Below are 16,510 nucleotides of genomic sequence, written 5' to 3'. Positions count from 1 at the left end.
TAAAAACATTAAAATAGCAAGACTAATAGTAAAAGGCATATTTCCCGAATAATAGTTCTGTGTAATTATAATGTAATATACTTATCCCCTACTTTTTGTAAAGCAATATTTGTTTTCGTTCTGAACAACTAGATTTTGATTAATATACTATTTTCTAATGTGAAATTATGATATAATTTTTCTTTTTCTGCACAGATAGTTTATATGCTAAAGCCTTCCCCAGGTACATTAAATTAAAAAAGAAATGCCCACTTTTGTTGTGTGGTGACCTTATACTCTACTCAGAGACCTCATAATCGAAGTTTCAGTCATTCTTTACTCTTTTTTTTTTTTTTTGACCACAAAAAAAAAAAAGAAAAAGGAAATTAAAATGTCTTGCTTGGTCTTGGTCGGTGAAGAAAGAAGGCCACATTACACCAACACCAGGGTGAGGAAAATAACTGAATTTTAATAGTGAACTGTTGATGTTCCTTTTTAAGAATTACAAGAAAAGTAACACTGAACACTGTAAATTACATCAAACCTACCTAGAGCTACTCAAAAGCATTGTAAGCATAAGTAGATCATATAGAACATTAGTGTCAATGGTTTCTAGAGCTAAATATGATTTTGAGAATCTGAGCCCAGTTACAGAGCTACTGACTGACGTGTGTGTGTGTGTGTGTGTGTGTGTGTACTGGTGTTCATTACGTTATGGGGACCCACAAGTATAGTAATACCAGTAACATTTGACCTTGTGGGAACATTTTTAGGTCCCAATGAAGAAACAAGCTCATAAATAATACAGAATAAAGTGTTTGAAATCTAAAAATGCAGAATGTTTTGTGTGAGAGGTAGGTTTAGGGGTATGGTTAGAGTAAGGGGATAAAAAATACAGTGTACAGTACAAAAACCATTCTGCCTATGGAATGTCCCCATAATGATAGGAATACCTCTCTCTCTCTCTCTCTCTCTCTGTGTGTGTGTGTGGCGTCCGCTAGGTAGTGTGTCCTTGTGTTCCATACTAATGCAACAAATTATATCCCCGTACAGTGACACTACATCAGTTTACATTTGAAAACATCCATTTTGCTATTAACTGAAATAATCCAATGAGATTTTTGTATGCACACAGAGGTATGGGCCACAATTATTTTATAGCTCCACAGATTTAGAAAAAACACATACAAGGCCACAGGAACCACATACTTAAGTCTACCACAATACTGCCCAAGAAGACCGAAGAGCAATCGTGACATTTTTAATTCGAAAGATTCACACTACACACATCAAGGGCATTTACAGGTGGAATGCAGACAACGCAAATGCGCCTTTTGTTCAGCAGGGGGCGACATTGTTCCGTGAATATAAATCCAACACTCGCTCTGAACCTAGTGTGTGCAGTGCATCTCGGAGTAATGAGGAATAAAGTTTAGGCTGGAGGATGCACAATTTATAGACTAGTTGATTGAAATGACTTGAACTTGAAAAAACCACTGGACTTGCTGTTTAAGTAGGATGACTCTTGAGCAGCTTTTCCTAAAAGGTCAGTTATATGAGAAGTATATAGTAATGTATACGAATACTTTGATACACACAAGCCCATTGGTGATATGCAGCCTGGTAAAATTCCTCTATTATTCTATTAATGAGCCCCACCGCAATCTGCTTATCTCTTTTCACGCCAGTTCATCGGTCTATCTCCTCCCACATTCTCCTAAAGAGCATCAGCGCTCCGCCTCTCTTTCTTCCTCCTCTAAAAGCTGTTCACACCCGTCAGCTGTTCACTATTGAGACCTGCACACACACGCGCGCGGTGGCGGAGCTGCTGTGTGACGATACGAGCCAATGTGGTTGTGCACCGTAGTCACAAAGATAGAGGAACTCAAGCAGTTTTCTGTGTAACTCAGCAGCAATAGACCAAACTGTATTTCTAGGCCGTTAAAAGCAAGTGGATTAAATTACTCTTCATTTGTTTGTTTTGTGGTTTATCCACGCGACATCAGACGCTGTTGCCAGAGCGTTTAGCGCCGCCAGTATTGTGACTCTGCACGCGTCTCGTTGTGGCATGTTTGTGGGCCAAAGCAGACGGAACTGAAGTCCTCATTGCTCCTGAACAGGTAATATATACACTCTGTATTTTCATAAATGTAAATGCAATCTTTAGTTACCCGAGGTTGTTTCTATTACAGCATGTGAAAATATAAGGAAAAATACACGTTTAAAACATTAAATAATTATTCTAGTTGTCATTTATTTTAAAATAAAATTTGAATGATACAAATAATTATCAGAACAGTGATGTCATTGCACCTATGAGATTATATCATGAGAATGTTGATCTGTTCAAAATTAGTTTTCTTTAACAAGAAGTGTGGTGTTTGAAAAGCACTTTTTTAATAGCGCCTACTTGTTATAAGATATGATTTGTCATTACACTACTTATTATAACGTATTAACTGATTGTTTATGATTTGTCATAAACACATAATTTATAACATTGCTATTCTTCAGTGCTGTTGCAAAATAATTAATAGCCAATGTCAGCACAGGGTTTCTGGCTCTTGTACTTCACAGCTGTGGCCAATATAAATGGATTATTGGACTGTATCAGGTGTGATACATCACTGTTGCTTGTGTGTCCTTAATGTATTTAGCCAAGTTCGGAACTACATTTTGCCTCTGCACAACATTAGTGGAAACACAATTAAATTCTCCCCAGAGAGATATTGACAGCCGGCAGGGACCAGGGGGCGTGTATCGGTTACATGGAAATTCAGACTGATTGGATTTGAATGTGCACCATATAGGCGACCAGATGGCAGCCGGTGACATTGACACACTTAGTGCTGACTCTGTGCCTGGTTCTCCACTCTTTGTTCGTTTTTCAACAGTGAATTTTCAGGCAGGGGTGTTTGCTTCTGAAAGTTTTTTTTTTTTTTCTTTAGTTTCCCCCTCCTTATCCGGCTGCCTTTGAACACCTGGTAATGATTAGACTCCCTCGCATTTGTTCGCATTCCAGTCGGCTAGACATCAGAGAGGCTTCCAGTGGGTTTTTATGTTGTGTTTGCAGAATTACATCATCCTCTCTGCCTTCATGTTGAGGTTTTGCATGCTCTTTGTGTATTTTGCTGAGACTGGTCATATCACTGTTCAAAACAATGTTAGTCAACAGAATGGACAACAGAGGCTATCCAAGCCACGGCAACATGGCTGTTGTCACTAGGGTACACAGGTGCTATTAAAATATTTTGTCTTTCATCCTCAGTGTGATTTTTAATTGTCTAAAAAGGTTAGCAGCACACATTCCCTGTAGAAAAAGTTATTTGTGATCAGTTTTTATTTTTGCATCTTTTGTAAACTGAACAATTTTTCTCTCTTTTTTCAGGATTCAATGAAAATGTCGGTCTGCGTCCACGAGAACCGCAAGTCTCGTGCCAGCACGGGCTCTATGAACATCTACCTGTTTCACAAGTCCTCGTATGCCGACAGTGTGCTAATGCATCTGAATGCTCTTCGGCAGCAGAGACTCTTCACCGATGTTCTGCTCCACGCGGGAAACCGCTCTTTCCCGTGCCACAGGGCTGTGCTGGCTGCCTGCAGCCGCTACTTTGAAGCAATGTTCAGCGGAGGGCTGAGAGAGAGTCAGGACAGTGAAGTGGACTTCAGGGACTCCATTCATCCAGAGGTACTGGGGAAGTGCTTGAATTTGTATAGTAGTCAAAGAGTGTGAAAGGGATAGTTCAGACAAAAAATAAAATTGTTATTTACCCACTCCATATGGTTCCAAACCTGTGTGATTTCTTCTGTGGAATATAAAAGATGTTTTGAAAAATCTTTTTTCCTCCCATTGTAGGACAAAACAGGTCTTTCGTGTTAAACAATGGTTTGAAATGACATGAGTAGATGATGACAGAAATCAATTTTGTCATTGTAAGCTACTCTGATTTAATGTACAACACATTGTTAATTGAAGAGCACCGAAAAGTAGCTCTGGGGTTGAACATCAGGCTTTTGCAAATCAGTAGTTTAATGGTTTTGAATTAACTCGTTTTGCAGTTTGACACTTTATTTAGGTTAACTTTGCATTTACTCTGTGTTGTCTAGGTATTGGAGCTCCTTCTGGACTATGCCTATTCATCAAGAGTGATAATAAATGAGGAGAACGCGGAGTCTCTCCTTGAGGCTGGTGACATGCTGGAGTTTCAGGACATCCGTGATGCTTGTGCCGAGTTCCTGGAGAAGAACCTTCACCCATCCAACTGCCTGGGCATGCTGCTACTCTCAGATGCTCACCAGTGCACCCAGCTGTTCCAGCTGTCCTGGAGCATGTGCCTCAGTAACTTCCCTGCCATCTGCAAGACTGAAGAGTTTCTCCAGCTGCCTAAGGACATGCTGGTCCAACTGCTGGCACACGAAGAGCTCGAAACCGAGGACGAGCGTCTGGTCTACGAGTCGGCGCTTAACTGGGTGAACTACGACCTTGAGAGGAGGCACTGTCAGCTTCCGGAGCTGCTCCGTACTGTGCGTCTGGCTCTCCTGCCTGCCATTTTCCTCATGGAGAACGTCTCTACGGAGGAGCTCATCATCGCACAGGCTAAAAGCAAAGAGCTGGTGGACGAGGCCATCCGCTGCAAACTGCGCATTTTGCAAAACGACGGCGTCGTTAATAGTCCTTGCGCCCGGCCCCGCAAGACCAGCCATGCCCTTTTCCTGTTGGGTGGCCCCACGTTCATGTGCGACAAGCTCTACCTGGTGGACCAGAAGGCCAAAGAGATCATTCCAAAGGCAGACATCCCCAGTCCTCGCAAGGAGTTCAGCGCCTGTGCCATTGGCTGCAAAGTGTATGTGACTGGGGGCCGGGGCTCAGAGAACGGTGTGTCTAAGGACGTTTGGGTGTATGATACATTACATGAAGAATGGTCCAAAGCGGCTCCGATGCTGATCGCACGTTTCGGTCACGGTTCCGCTGAGTTACGCCACTGCCTGTACGTTGTTGGAGGTCACACAGCTGCCACTGGCTGTCTGCCTGCATCACCATCTGTGTCCTTGAAGCAGGTAGAGCAGTTTGACCCAGTTGCTAACAAGTGGAGCATGGTGGCACCGCTGCGAGAAGGAGTTAGCAATGCTGCTGTCGTCAGCGTAAAGCTGAAGTTATTCGCATTCGGTGGGACGAGTGTGGCCCACGACAAGCTGCCTAAAGTTCAGTGCTACGATCCCTCAGAAAATCGCTGGACGGTCCCGGCATCCTGCCCACAGCCGTGGCGCTACACCGCAGCTGCTGTTCTCGGCAACCAGATCTTTGTAATGGGAGGCGACACAGAATTCTCTGCTTGCTCTGCTTACAAATTCAGCAGCGAGACTTATCAGTGGACTAAAGTTGGAGATGTTACGGCAAAACGAATGAGCTGCCAAGCGGTGGCCTCTGGAAACAAACTTTATGTGGTGGGTGGCTACTTTGGTACACAGCGCTGCAAAACCCTGGACTGTTACGACCCCACGCTGGATGCCTGGAACAGCATCACTACCGTACCATATTCCTTAATCCCCACTGCCTTCGTGAGCACCTGGAAACACCTCCCAGCCTGAAGCACGCCTGTTCTCCCCTGTGTGACCCTACTGTTTCTACGAGGTAGGTCATGCACTCTAAAAAAAGAATTACCAGGCTTAGTAGGCATGTAACTTTTTTTTTTTTTTTTTTTTTTTTGTCCAGTTACAGAAAAGGATGAAATTAATAGTAGTACCATATCAGTAATCTAATGATATTAGAGTAATAGAGTAATTTAATCTACGGTGTTTTTCTTATTTGTTAATATTTTTTAAGTTTGTTTGTTTTATTATTTGACAAAATGTAAAACATAATACAAAAAAGTCCAAAAAGACTAGTTCATACACATTTCAAAACTGTCGAGGATAAAATACACAAAAAAGCCTTCGGTTTATTTCCATTGTGGTCCTCTATATTAAAAAATGGACGAACAAATCATAAATGGAATGCAATCCACATCAAGTTCAGAAACTCACCACATAAACTCCAAAACATCAATGATAAAATAACCATTTTTTAACTTCCCTTCTAAAACTACTATCAACTTGTATCTCTTGGATACACCCAGGTAATTTATTCCACGCAACCGAGCTAGTAAATAAAAAGACTTTCTTCCCATTTCACTCCTAAACCTACAAGGATAAATATCATTACTACTCGCCCTTGTAGAATGACAGTGAACCTCTCTTACAAATACATAATAATTTAACAGATACTTTGGAACCATTTTCTTTAATATCTTAAACACCATCACTAATAATTTAATAACACTATAATATGTAATCTTTATCAAATGTCAAAATCTAGTCAGGGTATCCTATTTTCATACTGTACACCATGAAGTTGTGATGTTTTAAATTAATTTAAAATTGTTTTTTTTTTTTGTTTTTTTTTTTTTTTAAATCTATTTAGATAAAATAGTATAGAATTTTCATATGTTCTGTTTATCAGTGATCATTTATCAGACCTAACATGTAATTATTGCCTTATTATTGGCCAGAATTTCTAAATCCCTGTCTGTATATTTTATGTATTACTAGGATCAATCTCAGTTTCATTTCATGGCGGACATTCATCCAGAAAATCACATTGTTGTTTACATTCTGTCTACAAGTGATTGAGCTTATCTTTTCATGGTCAAAGTAGTTTGTAAGGACTTAAATGGAACGTGAGGGATGTTAGTTAAGGTCGTGAACCTGTTTAGATAATATTTGCTAATTATTTGTTTTCCCAAAATATTTTTTTAACTCTTAATTATAAAAATTCCAATGTTGTGGTAAACTCTTTGAAAATGTATAGACACATTGAAAAATTCCTGTGTACAATTTTACACCGCTCTTTGTGTGTTCATATGCACATTGCATTTGGATATAGAGCATTCATTTATCCCTCATGATCTGCCTCGTGCATACATTGACAAAAAACCTTATTAAACTCAATAGCAAATTAAGAATTGACAGAACAATTAGATTGTCTTAGGAAGCAGAGAGGAAAGAAACAGCAAGGCAGCATGCTATGAATATCAACCAGGTCATCACAGTCCATATGCAAAATCAGATATCTTTCTTTTCAATCTGTTAGTGCTTTTTTGTGTTCTTTCTCATTCCTTGACTGGCGGTCATTTTGCTGCTTTCCATCTTTGTTTCTGTGAAGATGTTCTTCTGTTGTTTATGTAGGTGTACTAATCTCAGCGTATCGCTTTAATCGATAACTTTCAAAGCTGGTGCTAATGGATGTTTTATAATAAGTTGCTACAGATGTCACGTCTCCCAAGAGTCCATAAAAATAGTGGCTATTAAGCATTGAGCCTTGCTCAGTCTCCAGGAAAACAGGCTTCGGTCACAGCAGGACTGCATCGGAAAAGGGCATCATGCTTTCCAGTATCTACCTCTCAGCAGTGATATGCCCAGCGATGCAGTGTGTGTGCGCGTGTGCTCTGTCTGGTCTGGCTGATATGGAGACTCTGCTGTATCTGATCTGTCTCCAGACTGTGAGGGAGGGAAAAAAATAGAAATCCTTGCTTGAGAGAATTCAAAGCCTTGATCTTTGAGCTGGAGATTGAATCTCCATACACCTACCAGAAAAAGATGCAAGGTCACACCTGAATTTCAGTGTGCAAGTGGGCATATGCAAATCGTCACATGTAAAATTTAGATCCAGTGTAAAACAGTGTTTGTGTGCCTCTGTTGTGAGGAGGCAGCTTGCGGTAGGGCTGAATGAGTTATGAATGTGCAGTGAGGGGCGTTGCACCGAGGGTAATTGAAGCAGAATAGAAGACCTTTATTGTTCCTGAGGGGGAAATTTGTCTAAGGGTGGAGGAAGGAGGAAAGAGCGGTAGGGCAAATAAGGGAGGAGGGAGGGCTCGGAGAACAGACAGAGAAGGAAACGGTGAGGAGTGTTTAATTTTGATGAGCAGTGTGTTGACGACATGGAGCATGCTAGCATGAAGTCTGAGCAAAGTTCTGTACCTTTGCAGTATGGTTACAGTAGGCTTATACGTGGTTTAGCTACAGTCTTTGTCTAAGTATATGTGCTAAAATGCGTAATCAAATATTGATTAAATGGACATTGTGCATCACCACTGTCTTTCTGGTTAAAGGTGTGGTCCCATTTACAGTTGTTCAGTGAATTTTCACAGGAAATGCAGTCATTTTAATAGGAATATACATAGTCTGTAATTTTTTTTTGACTGTGTAAGATTTCCCCATGTAGATTCAGCATTGGTTTAAGTTGATCACACAGATTTGCATAGCTGACCAGCAAATATCATACAATTTCTCAAATATCATACAAATGTGACCACACCTAACGCATGTACATGCTGGATAAAGCAGTGCTACAATCCCATTATGCAGATTAAAAAAAAAATTAAAAAATTAGTAATACAGTTTAAGTCTGACTAAAGCATTTATATGATTTAACTGTAAGATGTACCTACTGTGATTGGTTAATCGTTGATGAAATAAAGATGGTGAAATAAACATACTTGTTTGAAATGCATATAGATAAAACACAGTGTCTAGTAAAATGAAACTGAGTAAGGTCAGAGATCAGTGTAAAACCCACGCTGTTGCTGAGTCACTTTATTTCTAGTGGGAAATATTTTGGCTTGACTCATATTTAACTTTAGAGTAAAACATGAATAAGTAAATGAGATGAGGTAATTCAGATGAGTCATAGCTGTTGTTTTCCTTAAACGGTATCTGCATTGCCGATCACGGTGTTTTACAGTGTGCTGAAATCCTTGCGATTCAGACTGAGATGTGAGTTTAGGTGCAAAAATCAATCTGGATGCATTTATATTCTGTGAGTAGAACAGTAGAAAATAAGAACATTTAGGCAATATTTTCATTTTTCTTTGAGAATGTCCGTTGAAAGAAATGGGGGCGTTTCTATTTAGCACTTTATTCTTGGAGTAAAAGCACCTAACAATAGAAAGATTTATCTCTCCCTTGTAGAATGAAATTTAATATTTTATACATTCACTTCTCCTCTCCCTTCATGGCAGGTAATCAGTCTGACTGCAGCGAGAACAGAATACCCCATAAATACTGATAGAGTGAATCAAACTCCAGGACAGTAGACTAAATAGAACGAGCATCAACTTAACTTCCTCCTCACTGAAAAACAAAAACTGAGGCATTCCCCCACACTCATTCCATTCCTGACCCTTCGGCACTGGTCATTTAGCTTCGCTTTTAAAGTCTCTGTGACCGTGTGCGTGTGAAATGCCGCCCACCTTGACAGGGCAGTTCATTTCAAAGTGGTGGTCCTGCCTTTGTTCACTGAGCCATTCCTATGCATTTAAAAGACCATGAAGTGTTCTAAGCAAGCTTCCTCTCTACTAACAATGAAGTGCCTCACTGCTGGCCAGAGGAGTGGGAGGAGAGAGAAGACAGAGATGAGGGGAGAGGGGGAGGACTGGATAAGGGAGGGTAAACAAAGATTTTCAGTCTTGCTCTTTCTTTCTCTCCAACTGGCTGTGTTTTCTCACACTCAGACTCCTGCTATCTTTCTCCCATGGGAATGCATCTGGTTACAGAGAATCCTCCCTTTCCTACAGATACACTGCTTTCTTTATCTCTTATCTTTTCCCTCTCTCTGTGAAACCATTTTTTGTACAAATGTGCTGTTGAACTCTACAAAGGTTCAGTGATGTTCTTTGCTGAAGTATTTCATTATACCAGAACAGAAAGAATAACAAACTACATGTCTGTATGTGCATTTTTTTTTTTTTTTTTATTACTAAAAGATGGCTAACTACAAATAGCCTCAGTCTTTAGCTATTAGTTTGGATAGAAGTGTCCATGCTGTGGGATTCTTTTTGTCAAACTGAAAATTTTAGTCATAATCTTCAAAAATTAGAACATCTGTTTAAAAGCGTAAAGTAGTGATGGATCGAAATGTCAAATAGTTGACTATTTTGAGATTCACAAATTTAATTGAATAAATGTGTTAAGTAAATAAAAATTTTGGGTAATAGTTGAAATGGTATTATAATTTAAAATTACTTCTTTGTTTTAATATATTTTACTGTGTTGGCAAAGCTCATTTTTAAGCAGCCTTTAGTGTCACACGATCCTTTAGAAATCATTCTAATATGCTAATTTGTTGCTCAAAAATAATTTCTTACTATTGTCAATGTTGAAAATGGTTGTGCTGCTTAATATTTTTGTGTTAATGGTGATAATTTTTCTCCAGGATTTTTTTTATTAATAGACCGCAAAGAAAAGGTTAAACATTTTCTTTAAAGGACAGGGAGAGGTTTGCTCAATATAAAAAAAAAAAAATAATAAAATAGAAATCAGTGGAAAATATCCACCATGCTAAAAACGAAGCTTGTATGTTGCTGCGTGTGTGCACGAGTGTGAGCTGCACATACGCGTGTGTGTTCATGCCAGGCTTGTGTTTGGCGGGTGTGGGAGTGGAGGGAGGTCATTAGCCTAAGCTGTGTTCATTCACCGTCAACTCCATGCTGCTTAGATGAAGTGCCACGGTTCACCGAACATTTTGTCTTCAAAAGCAGCTCTGCAGAATCTACACTCAGCCGGCCCTGGGATCGATGGAGGGATGGATTTGGCTTTGCCCCCTTCCAGTCTCGTTGGGCTTCTGTTTGAGTGGGTTTTAATTGGCAAGCGATTCTTCTGTAACTGCAGGGCTCTGCTGCCCTTTACTGTCACTTATATGAACTGCAGAACTTAGAAGAAAGTAGGAGTTAGGAAGGAAAAGAGAAAGAAAATGTCTGCTAACGACTTGATTTGGTCGCTCTGGGGGACTTCAGCTTTCAAATGATCACCTCCACTTCATTTTTCTCCTTTATTTCAAGCTAGAGGCCCTGAGAGAGAATACGTGACTTCATAATGGATATTGGCCTTAAGGCTGTAAAATGATAGTACAGACAAAGCCAAAGAGGAAAAACATACTGTTGCATTTGGTACAACAATGGAGAGAAGAGGAAGCCTTTGTTGCACTACATTCAGTTGTGCTTTAGGTTCCTAAATGTGCCTTTGTTAATTGAATTAATACCGTTAATGATCTGACTGAATGCAGTATTTTAAAGAGTGCAGGCCTCTGTGTGTGTATTGTAATGCCTTGCGTATGCTGTTGAACAGGTGTGAGGGCCTGACCTGTTCTCTTCTTTTGTTTTTCTTTGAGGGGGAAAAAAGAAAAGATAAGGAACAAATGGTGTCTTAATTTATATTTGTGAGATGATATTCTTTCCTGAAATGCATGTGTGAATGTGTGGCGTAAATGTCTAGCATTCAAAGTAGAATATTGAGAAATTGAAATTCCTAATGTTGTTTTTTTTTTGTTTTTTTTTGTCTTATCTTTCCACAGAATTCTGTGTCCATCTGTCGATATTGTCTACTGGATTCCAACTGTGAAGAAACGCTATAACCTTCCTGTGCAATTTTATGAAGAGACTTTCTCCCATAAAAGCTAGCCTAAATATTGTGTACAAAGTCCAGTTGCAAAGCTTTTTTTTTTTTCTGTTGCAAGTTTGCCAATTTTTTAACTTCCTACTTGGAAGTTTTAAGTACATTGATGTCTCATCCTTCATTTTGTGGAGTATCAGAACTTGGGCTTCACCGTGAAAACCAAAAGAACTGCAATGCACCTTGAAGTCCAGTCTGCTTTCATCGTAACCAGCATAATCATCATTTTCGTCCCCCAAGTTTGTGTACACTGACCGTTTTTGTACAATGCTGATGCCATGCAAGCTAAAATAGACCCGTATGCCTGTCTTAATTTGTATACTGCATGAAGGATGAGTGGATGCTTTTGATTGGGAGAACAACAAGAGTCTCAACGCATGATTGGAGATGTTAAGATACTCCAGGAAAAGTACCTCATGTCCTGATTTGTATCTACCTTTTCTCCCATGTTGATGTTAAAACATAGACCTTGCTCAGAAGAAGAAGGCAGGCTGATACGGACTTTTAATAGCCTGATAAACATCAAAAAAAAAAGGACAGAAGGAAACATGAGCAAGCATTTTTTAAGTATTTGTCCTTCACACGTCTGTACGAGGAGGACAGGCTGATGCTGAACTGTTCCTGTTGAACAGACCTTAGCAGCTTGGTGTGAAAATGGACACAGGCACAGTGTGTCCCAAGGTACACGTGCCAGCTGTGCGTTTGCGACTAAGTGAGTGTGGGAGAGGCATGTCCCAGCATGTCCATCTGACCCCACTCAACACCCAATCATACTCCCACCCCCTCAAAAATAAACAGCGTGAGCATGCCCTTTGAGAAAGCACCAACAAACACTGTCCTTCCAGCTTCTGGTGATTGACCGACTACAGTTTTACATTTCTCCTGCACAAGACTTGAACTGTGTGAGACGCTTCTGTTTTGCCGTTTTTGCCTGTACTATTCTAAGCACATACAGTCACGTAAACGTGAATGACAGAAGGAGAGAGAAAAGAGGTGAGAGTCGTTTCGTCACCCTGCGAGGGAATGCAGTCTCTATGGCAACAACAACGAAACTGTAAATTTAAAAAAAGGACAAGAAAAAAAGTGCAAGAAACTGGTAGTCTGGCTTCACATATTTCAGTGTCTATTAATAGTCTTAATTTATGATTTTTTTTTGTTTGATCCATTGTGTATTAATGATATTTCTTTTTTTATTTATTGTTAACTTTTTTTCTGCTTGCATACATGTTTGAATGTGTAGAAGTTGACAGGTTTTTGTACTGCGCATGGCCCAAAACGCTCTGTGTTCCTGCTGCTCTTTTGCACATTTACATAAGGTCATTTTGACTGAGCAGGTGGAATTTGTAGTGGTCAGCGAACTCTTGAGCCTCTTTCTCATCTGATCAAAAACACGGAGGCTTGGAGGTCAAAGGTCATTGACAGGATAAGAATGGGCCGAATGACGTCAAGAGGTTCGGATTACCCAGGGTGGGCAGGTCAGCAGATGGGAGAGTTGGGTAATGGTTTTGAGAGTTTGGGGGATGGCTTTCTTCAAAATGATGGGCCAATTCACCCAAAAATGAAGATTGTCATCTTGTACTCACTCTCAAAATTGTCATTTTTAGGTGAACTATCCCTTTAAATTTTACCCAAATGAATCAGGTTCTTTAGATTAAGTAATTGAGATGTGCTGATGTGCTTTAACCACAGGTCAGTTCATCTAGTTGTGATGGTTCTCTTACCTGCATCAATTGTTTGTGACCTTATACAATATAGAATGACCTCAAACCTCCATCGAAAAAGCATTACGTTTCGCTTACTAGAACATTAGCGTAGTTTAGCAAGTGCTTTCGACCACTGACCCCATGCCAAACTGGGGCCAGTATTCAGCCTCTGTAACTCTGCTCTGCATCCATCACTCTGTCAGTACTGAAACTCAGACTGACACAGGGTATCTTTGGGTTGTAAGGGTCCTGTAGAGCTATCTGAGGAATGTGACATCCGCAGCTGCTCTCAGAACAGCTGGAACTGTCACCAGCATGTTGCAACTTTGAGTGTCCCTTACAGTTCAGCAGTGCCGTTAACATTATGATTGAATTAGGAATATGTCACAGTCACTTTGCTGGATGCACTCTTAAAAACACAGGTTCCAAAAAGGATTTTTCGCAGTGATGCCATAGACAAACCATTTTGGGTTCGTAAAAGAACTTTTTGATGGATAGATCCTTCCAAGAATCTTTTTTTCTCAGTTCGGAAAGTTCCACAAATGCCAAAAATCGTAGCTTCCCATTGCGCCACAGTACAGCAAGGGAGGAACTCTGGCTGCAGGGCTTTCCAAAGTGCTTAACAGACCTCTGAAACAATGGAGGACACTGTGCACGGCACCGCCAGTCTTTGCCGAAAATCAATCGGCACGCCATGGGTACACTGATGCGAAATGAAAGGCTGTAAACGACAAACCAAATCGTTGAATCGTCTTACCGACATGCAAAAATGCATCTGTTCATCTATGTCCCGCATTTGTTTAACATGCATGACAAATTCTCCATCCTGTTGTCTCGTTTGGTGCAATGGCCGTACAGACCATCTTCTCTTCCGCTGTAGTCACTTTTTTTTTAATTAATTTTTTTTTTTTTTGTCGTTTTAAACGAATGATCTGTTCTTCGATGGTTAACAACTCAAGCTGCAAAAGTAGTCGCTTTCTATTCGCCGTAATCACAGCTCCCGCTTCTTCTTCGGCTTCTGACTTGATACTAGTATTGTCAAAAGTACCGACCGCGATACCATTCGATACTGGAATTTTAAAAACGTCCATTTGAGCACTGAGCGGATTCTTAAACGGGGCTGATTGGTCATTGTGTTCACACGCTCAACAGATAAGTCTGTAATTGCCTTCAATGATCATCGCTTCACGCACTTCATTGATCATTGAAGCCAATCACAGATGTATCTGAGTGCGTGAACACAATGATCAATCAGTACTATTTAAGAACCCGCTCAACAGCGCTCAAATCTTAGCAGGAAATGGACGTTTTTAAAATTTCAGTACCGAATGGTATCGCGGTCGGTACTTTTGACAACACTACTTGATACTATGGGTTACACCAGCAACATGCCTGTGGACACTGCATACTAGCGGTCTGCATGTGTAATTGCACGTTGACGCGGACAACAGCACAGAAGTATAAATGAAAACTGCCGCATAGCCTACGGTGTAGAGGCTACGGCGTAGGTCCTATGCAGAAGCATAAATCAGGCTTTACACTGTGTTTACACTGGACACGAACGATGCGGTTACAACAAAAGCAAATAGAGCCCATTATAAACTGCAAAGCTGTCTACACTGTTTGCAACATGACAGACTATGAACTGTGCCCCTTTATGTTTCTGACACACTCCACATGCTTTTGCTACTTCCGACAACAGTACAAATGGATTCTGAACTTTCGTTTCGCATTTATTGTGAACTATGCATTGAACTATGTAGACACAGTGTTAGTACGAAGAACATTTCTAACAATAATCTAAAGAATAAAGGACCTCAATACAAAACCTTTATTTTTAAGAGTGGATAGTTGCTACAGCCTGTGACATAAAAAGTGATGATTTCATCGGGCAAATTGATGACTAAAATGGTGTTTATTATGATAAAGCTGAATCCCAAAGGTCGACTAACAACTGACAACTAACAGCGATGTATACCTAAGGGCAAAGACCATAGTGCTTTCATGTCAAAGCCAAATGTGCTGCCTGTAGAGATGATTTGTCTGTTTAAATATTCAGTGTAGAGTGACACAGTGACAACAGTGTTCGGGTAGGTTGAATAACACCACTGGCAGTTTGCTACACTATAGCTGTTGTGACAACACTGTTCTACGCGCTACAAACCAATTATATAGCTTTAAATTAATAGAATATAGTATTCCATGTTGTTCAATTGCACAGCGACTGCAAAGTTGAAGGAAAGCCCCGAGAGAGGAAAATAGGTAGCAAGCGTTTCACCCACAATCCCTCTTATCCCCTCCAGGAAATTCTTGCTTACAATGTTCTGATTAGCCTTTAGGGTCTTACACCCCCTCCATCTTTGACCCTCCTTCCCCCTTCCAGAATACCTCTTCACAGAACACTGCACACTCTGACCTCCAGCCAATCAAAAAGCCCTGTTCTGCCCCACTCACATAGCACAGTTGCCACAGCGATGGTCAACAATCATTGCCCCCGCTCCATTTGAACTAGTAATAGTCAAGCGTTTTGTTTTTCCCTCTTCTCTCCCTCTTACTCCTTTGCCCTCCCTTCTTCCCTCTCTCCTCCTGCTGAAGTGAAAGATTGATTCAGAGGTGACTCATAAGCCCGTGTGCATTTAGAACTCTTAAACGCTGTATGCCTTCACAAACAGACGCATTGCTAAAGCACTGTCAATGTTGGGCTGTACTGTTGTTTTTGTGGATGTCATTTTTCTTTTCATTTCTATATTTGTCGTATTATATAATTGTATTATTTTATCTCAACCACTGCGGTTAACATTATTTTGTACAAGTGATTTTTTCACAATGTGAAATTCATGGCTAAATAAAGATAAGAGTTTTTCCTCTTGATAGTATAAAAGCTTCTTGCATTATTCAGGTTTTCCTGACATGTCAAAAAATAACTTCAGTACGTGCTTTTATGGTCCTGAACTAAGTTTTTGTCTCTTTTATGTAAAGAAATGAAGCTTTTAATTCCAGCATGGCTTATTTGGAGCTCATTAAAACATTTCTCACATATCTGGCCAGCTTTATATGGCAGGCAGCACTTGTCTGTACAAAGTATTAAATGGGTATGTGTTTATTAAGAGCCCCTATAAATGTACAGAAATGGCTGAGATCATCTCGTCGTGTCTGCCTCTGTGTGTGTGTGTGTGTGTGTGTGTGTGTGTGTGTGTGTGTGTGTGTCTGCAAGACAGGAAGTAACAACCATACATGACCCATAAGATTCTTTCCGTTTTATTCCAGTGTTGCCATGGCAACCCTGACCATTATCTGCAAACTCTGGCAGCTGAATTGAAACATGAAAATTTAAAAAGACCTCC

The 16,510-nt window shown here is 40.2% G+C and overlaps 1 protein-coding gene across 1 annotated transcript; it reads left to right on the top strand.

The window, feature by feature from the left end:
- The first annotated feature begins 1,751 nt into the window (after positions 1–1,751).
- Positions 1,752–16,035, top strand: enc1 (ectodermal-neural cortex 1). Its single transcript, XM_058777000.1, has 4 exons — positions 1,752–2,099; positions 3,368–3,667; positions 4,087–5,611; positions 11,366–16,035. The coding sequence occupies exons 2-3, from the start codon at positions 3,374–3,376 to the stop codon at positions 5,566–5,568; spliced, it is 1,776 nt and encodes a 591-aa protein (XP_058632983.1). The 5' UTR covers positions 1,752–2,099; positions 3,368–3,373; the 3' UTR covers positions 5,569–5,611; positions 11,366–16,035.
- The last annotated feature ends 475 nt before the right edge of the window (positions 16,036–16,510 follow it).

This window comes from Onychostoma macrolepis, chromosome 05 (genome assembly GCF_012432095.1).
Source record: "Onychostoma macrolepis isolate SWU-2019 chromosome 05, ASM1243209v1, whole genome shotgun sequence".
Taxonomy (NCBI): Eukaryota; Metazoa; Chordata; class Actinopteri; order Cypriniformes; family Cyprinidae; genus Onychostoma; species Onychostoma macrolepis.
The sequence above is the reverse complement of the archived record's forward strand: the minus strand, read 5'-3'. Positions and strand labels throughout refer to the sequence as shown.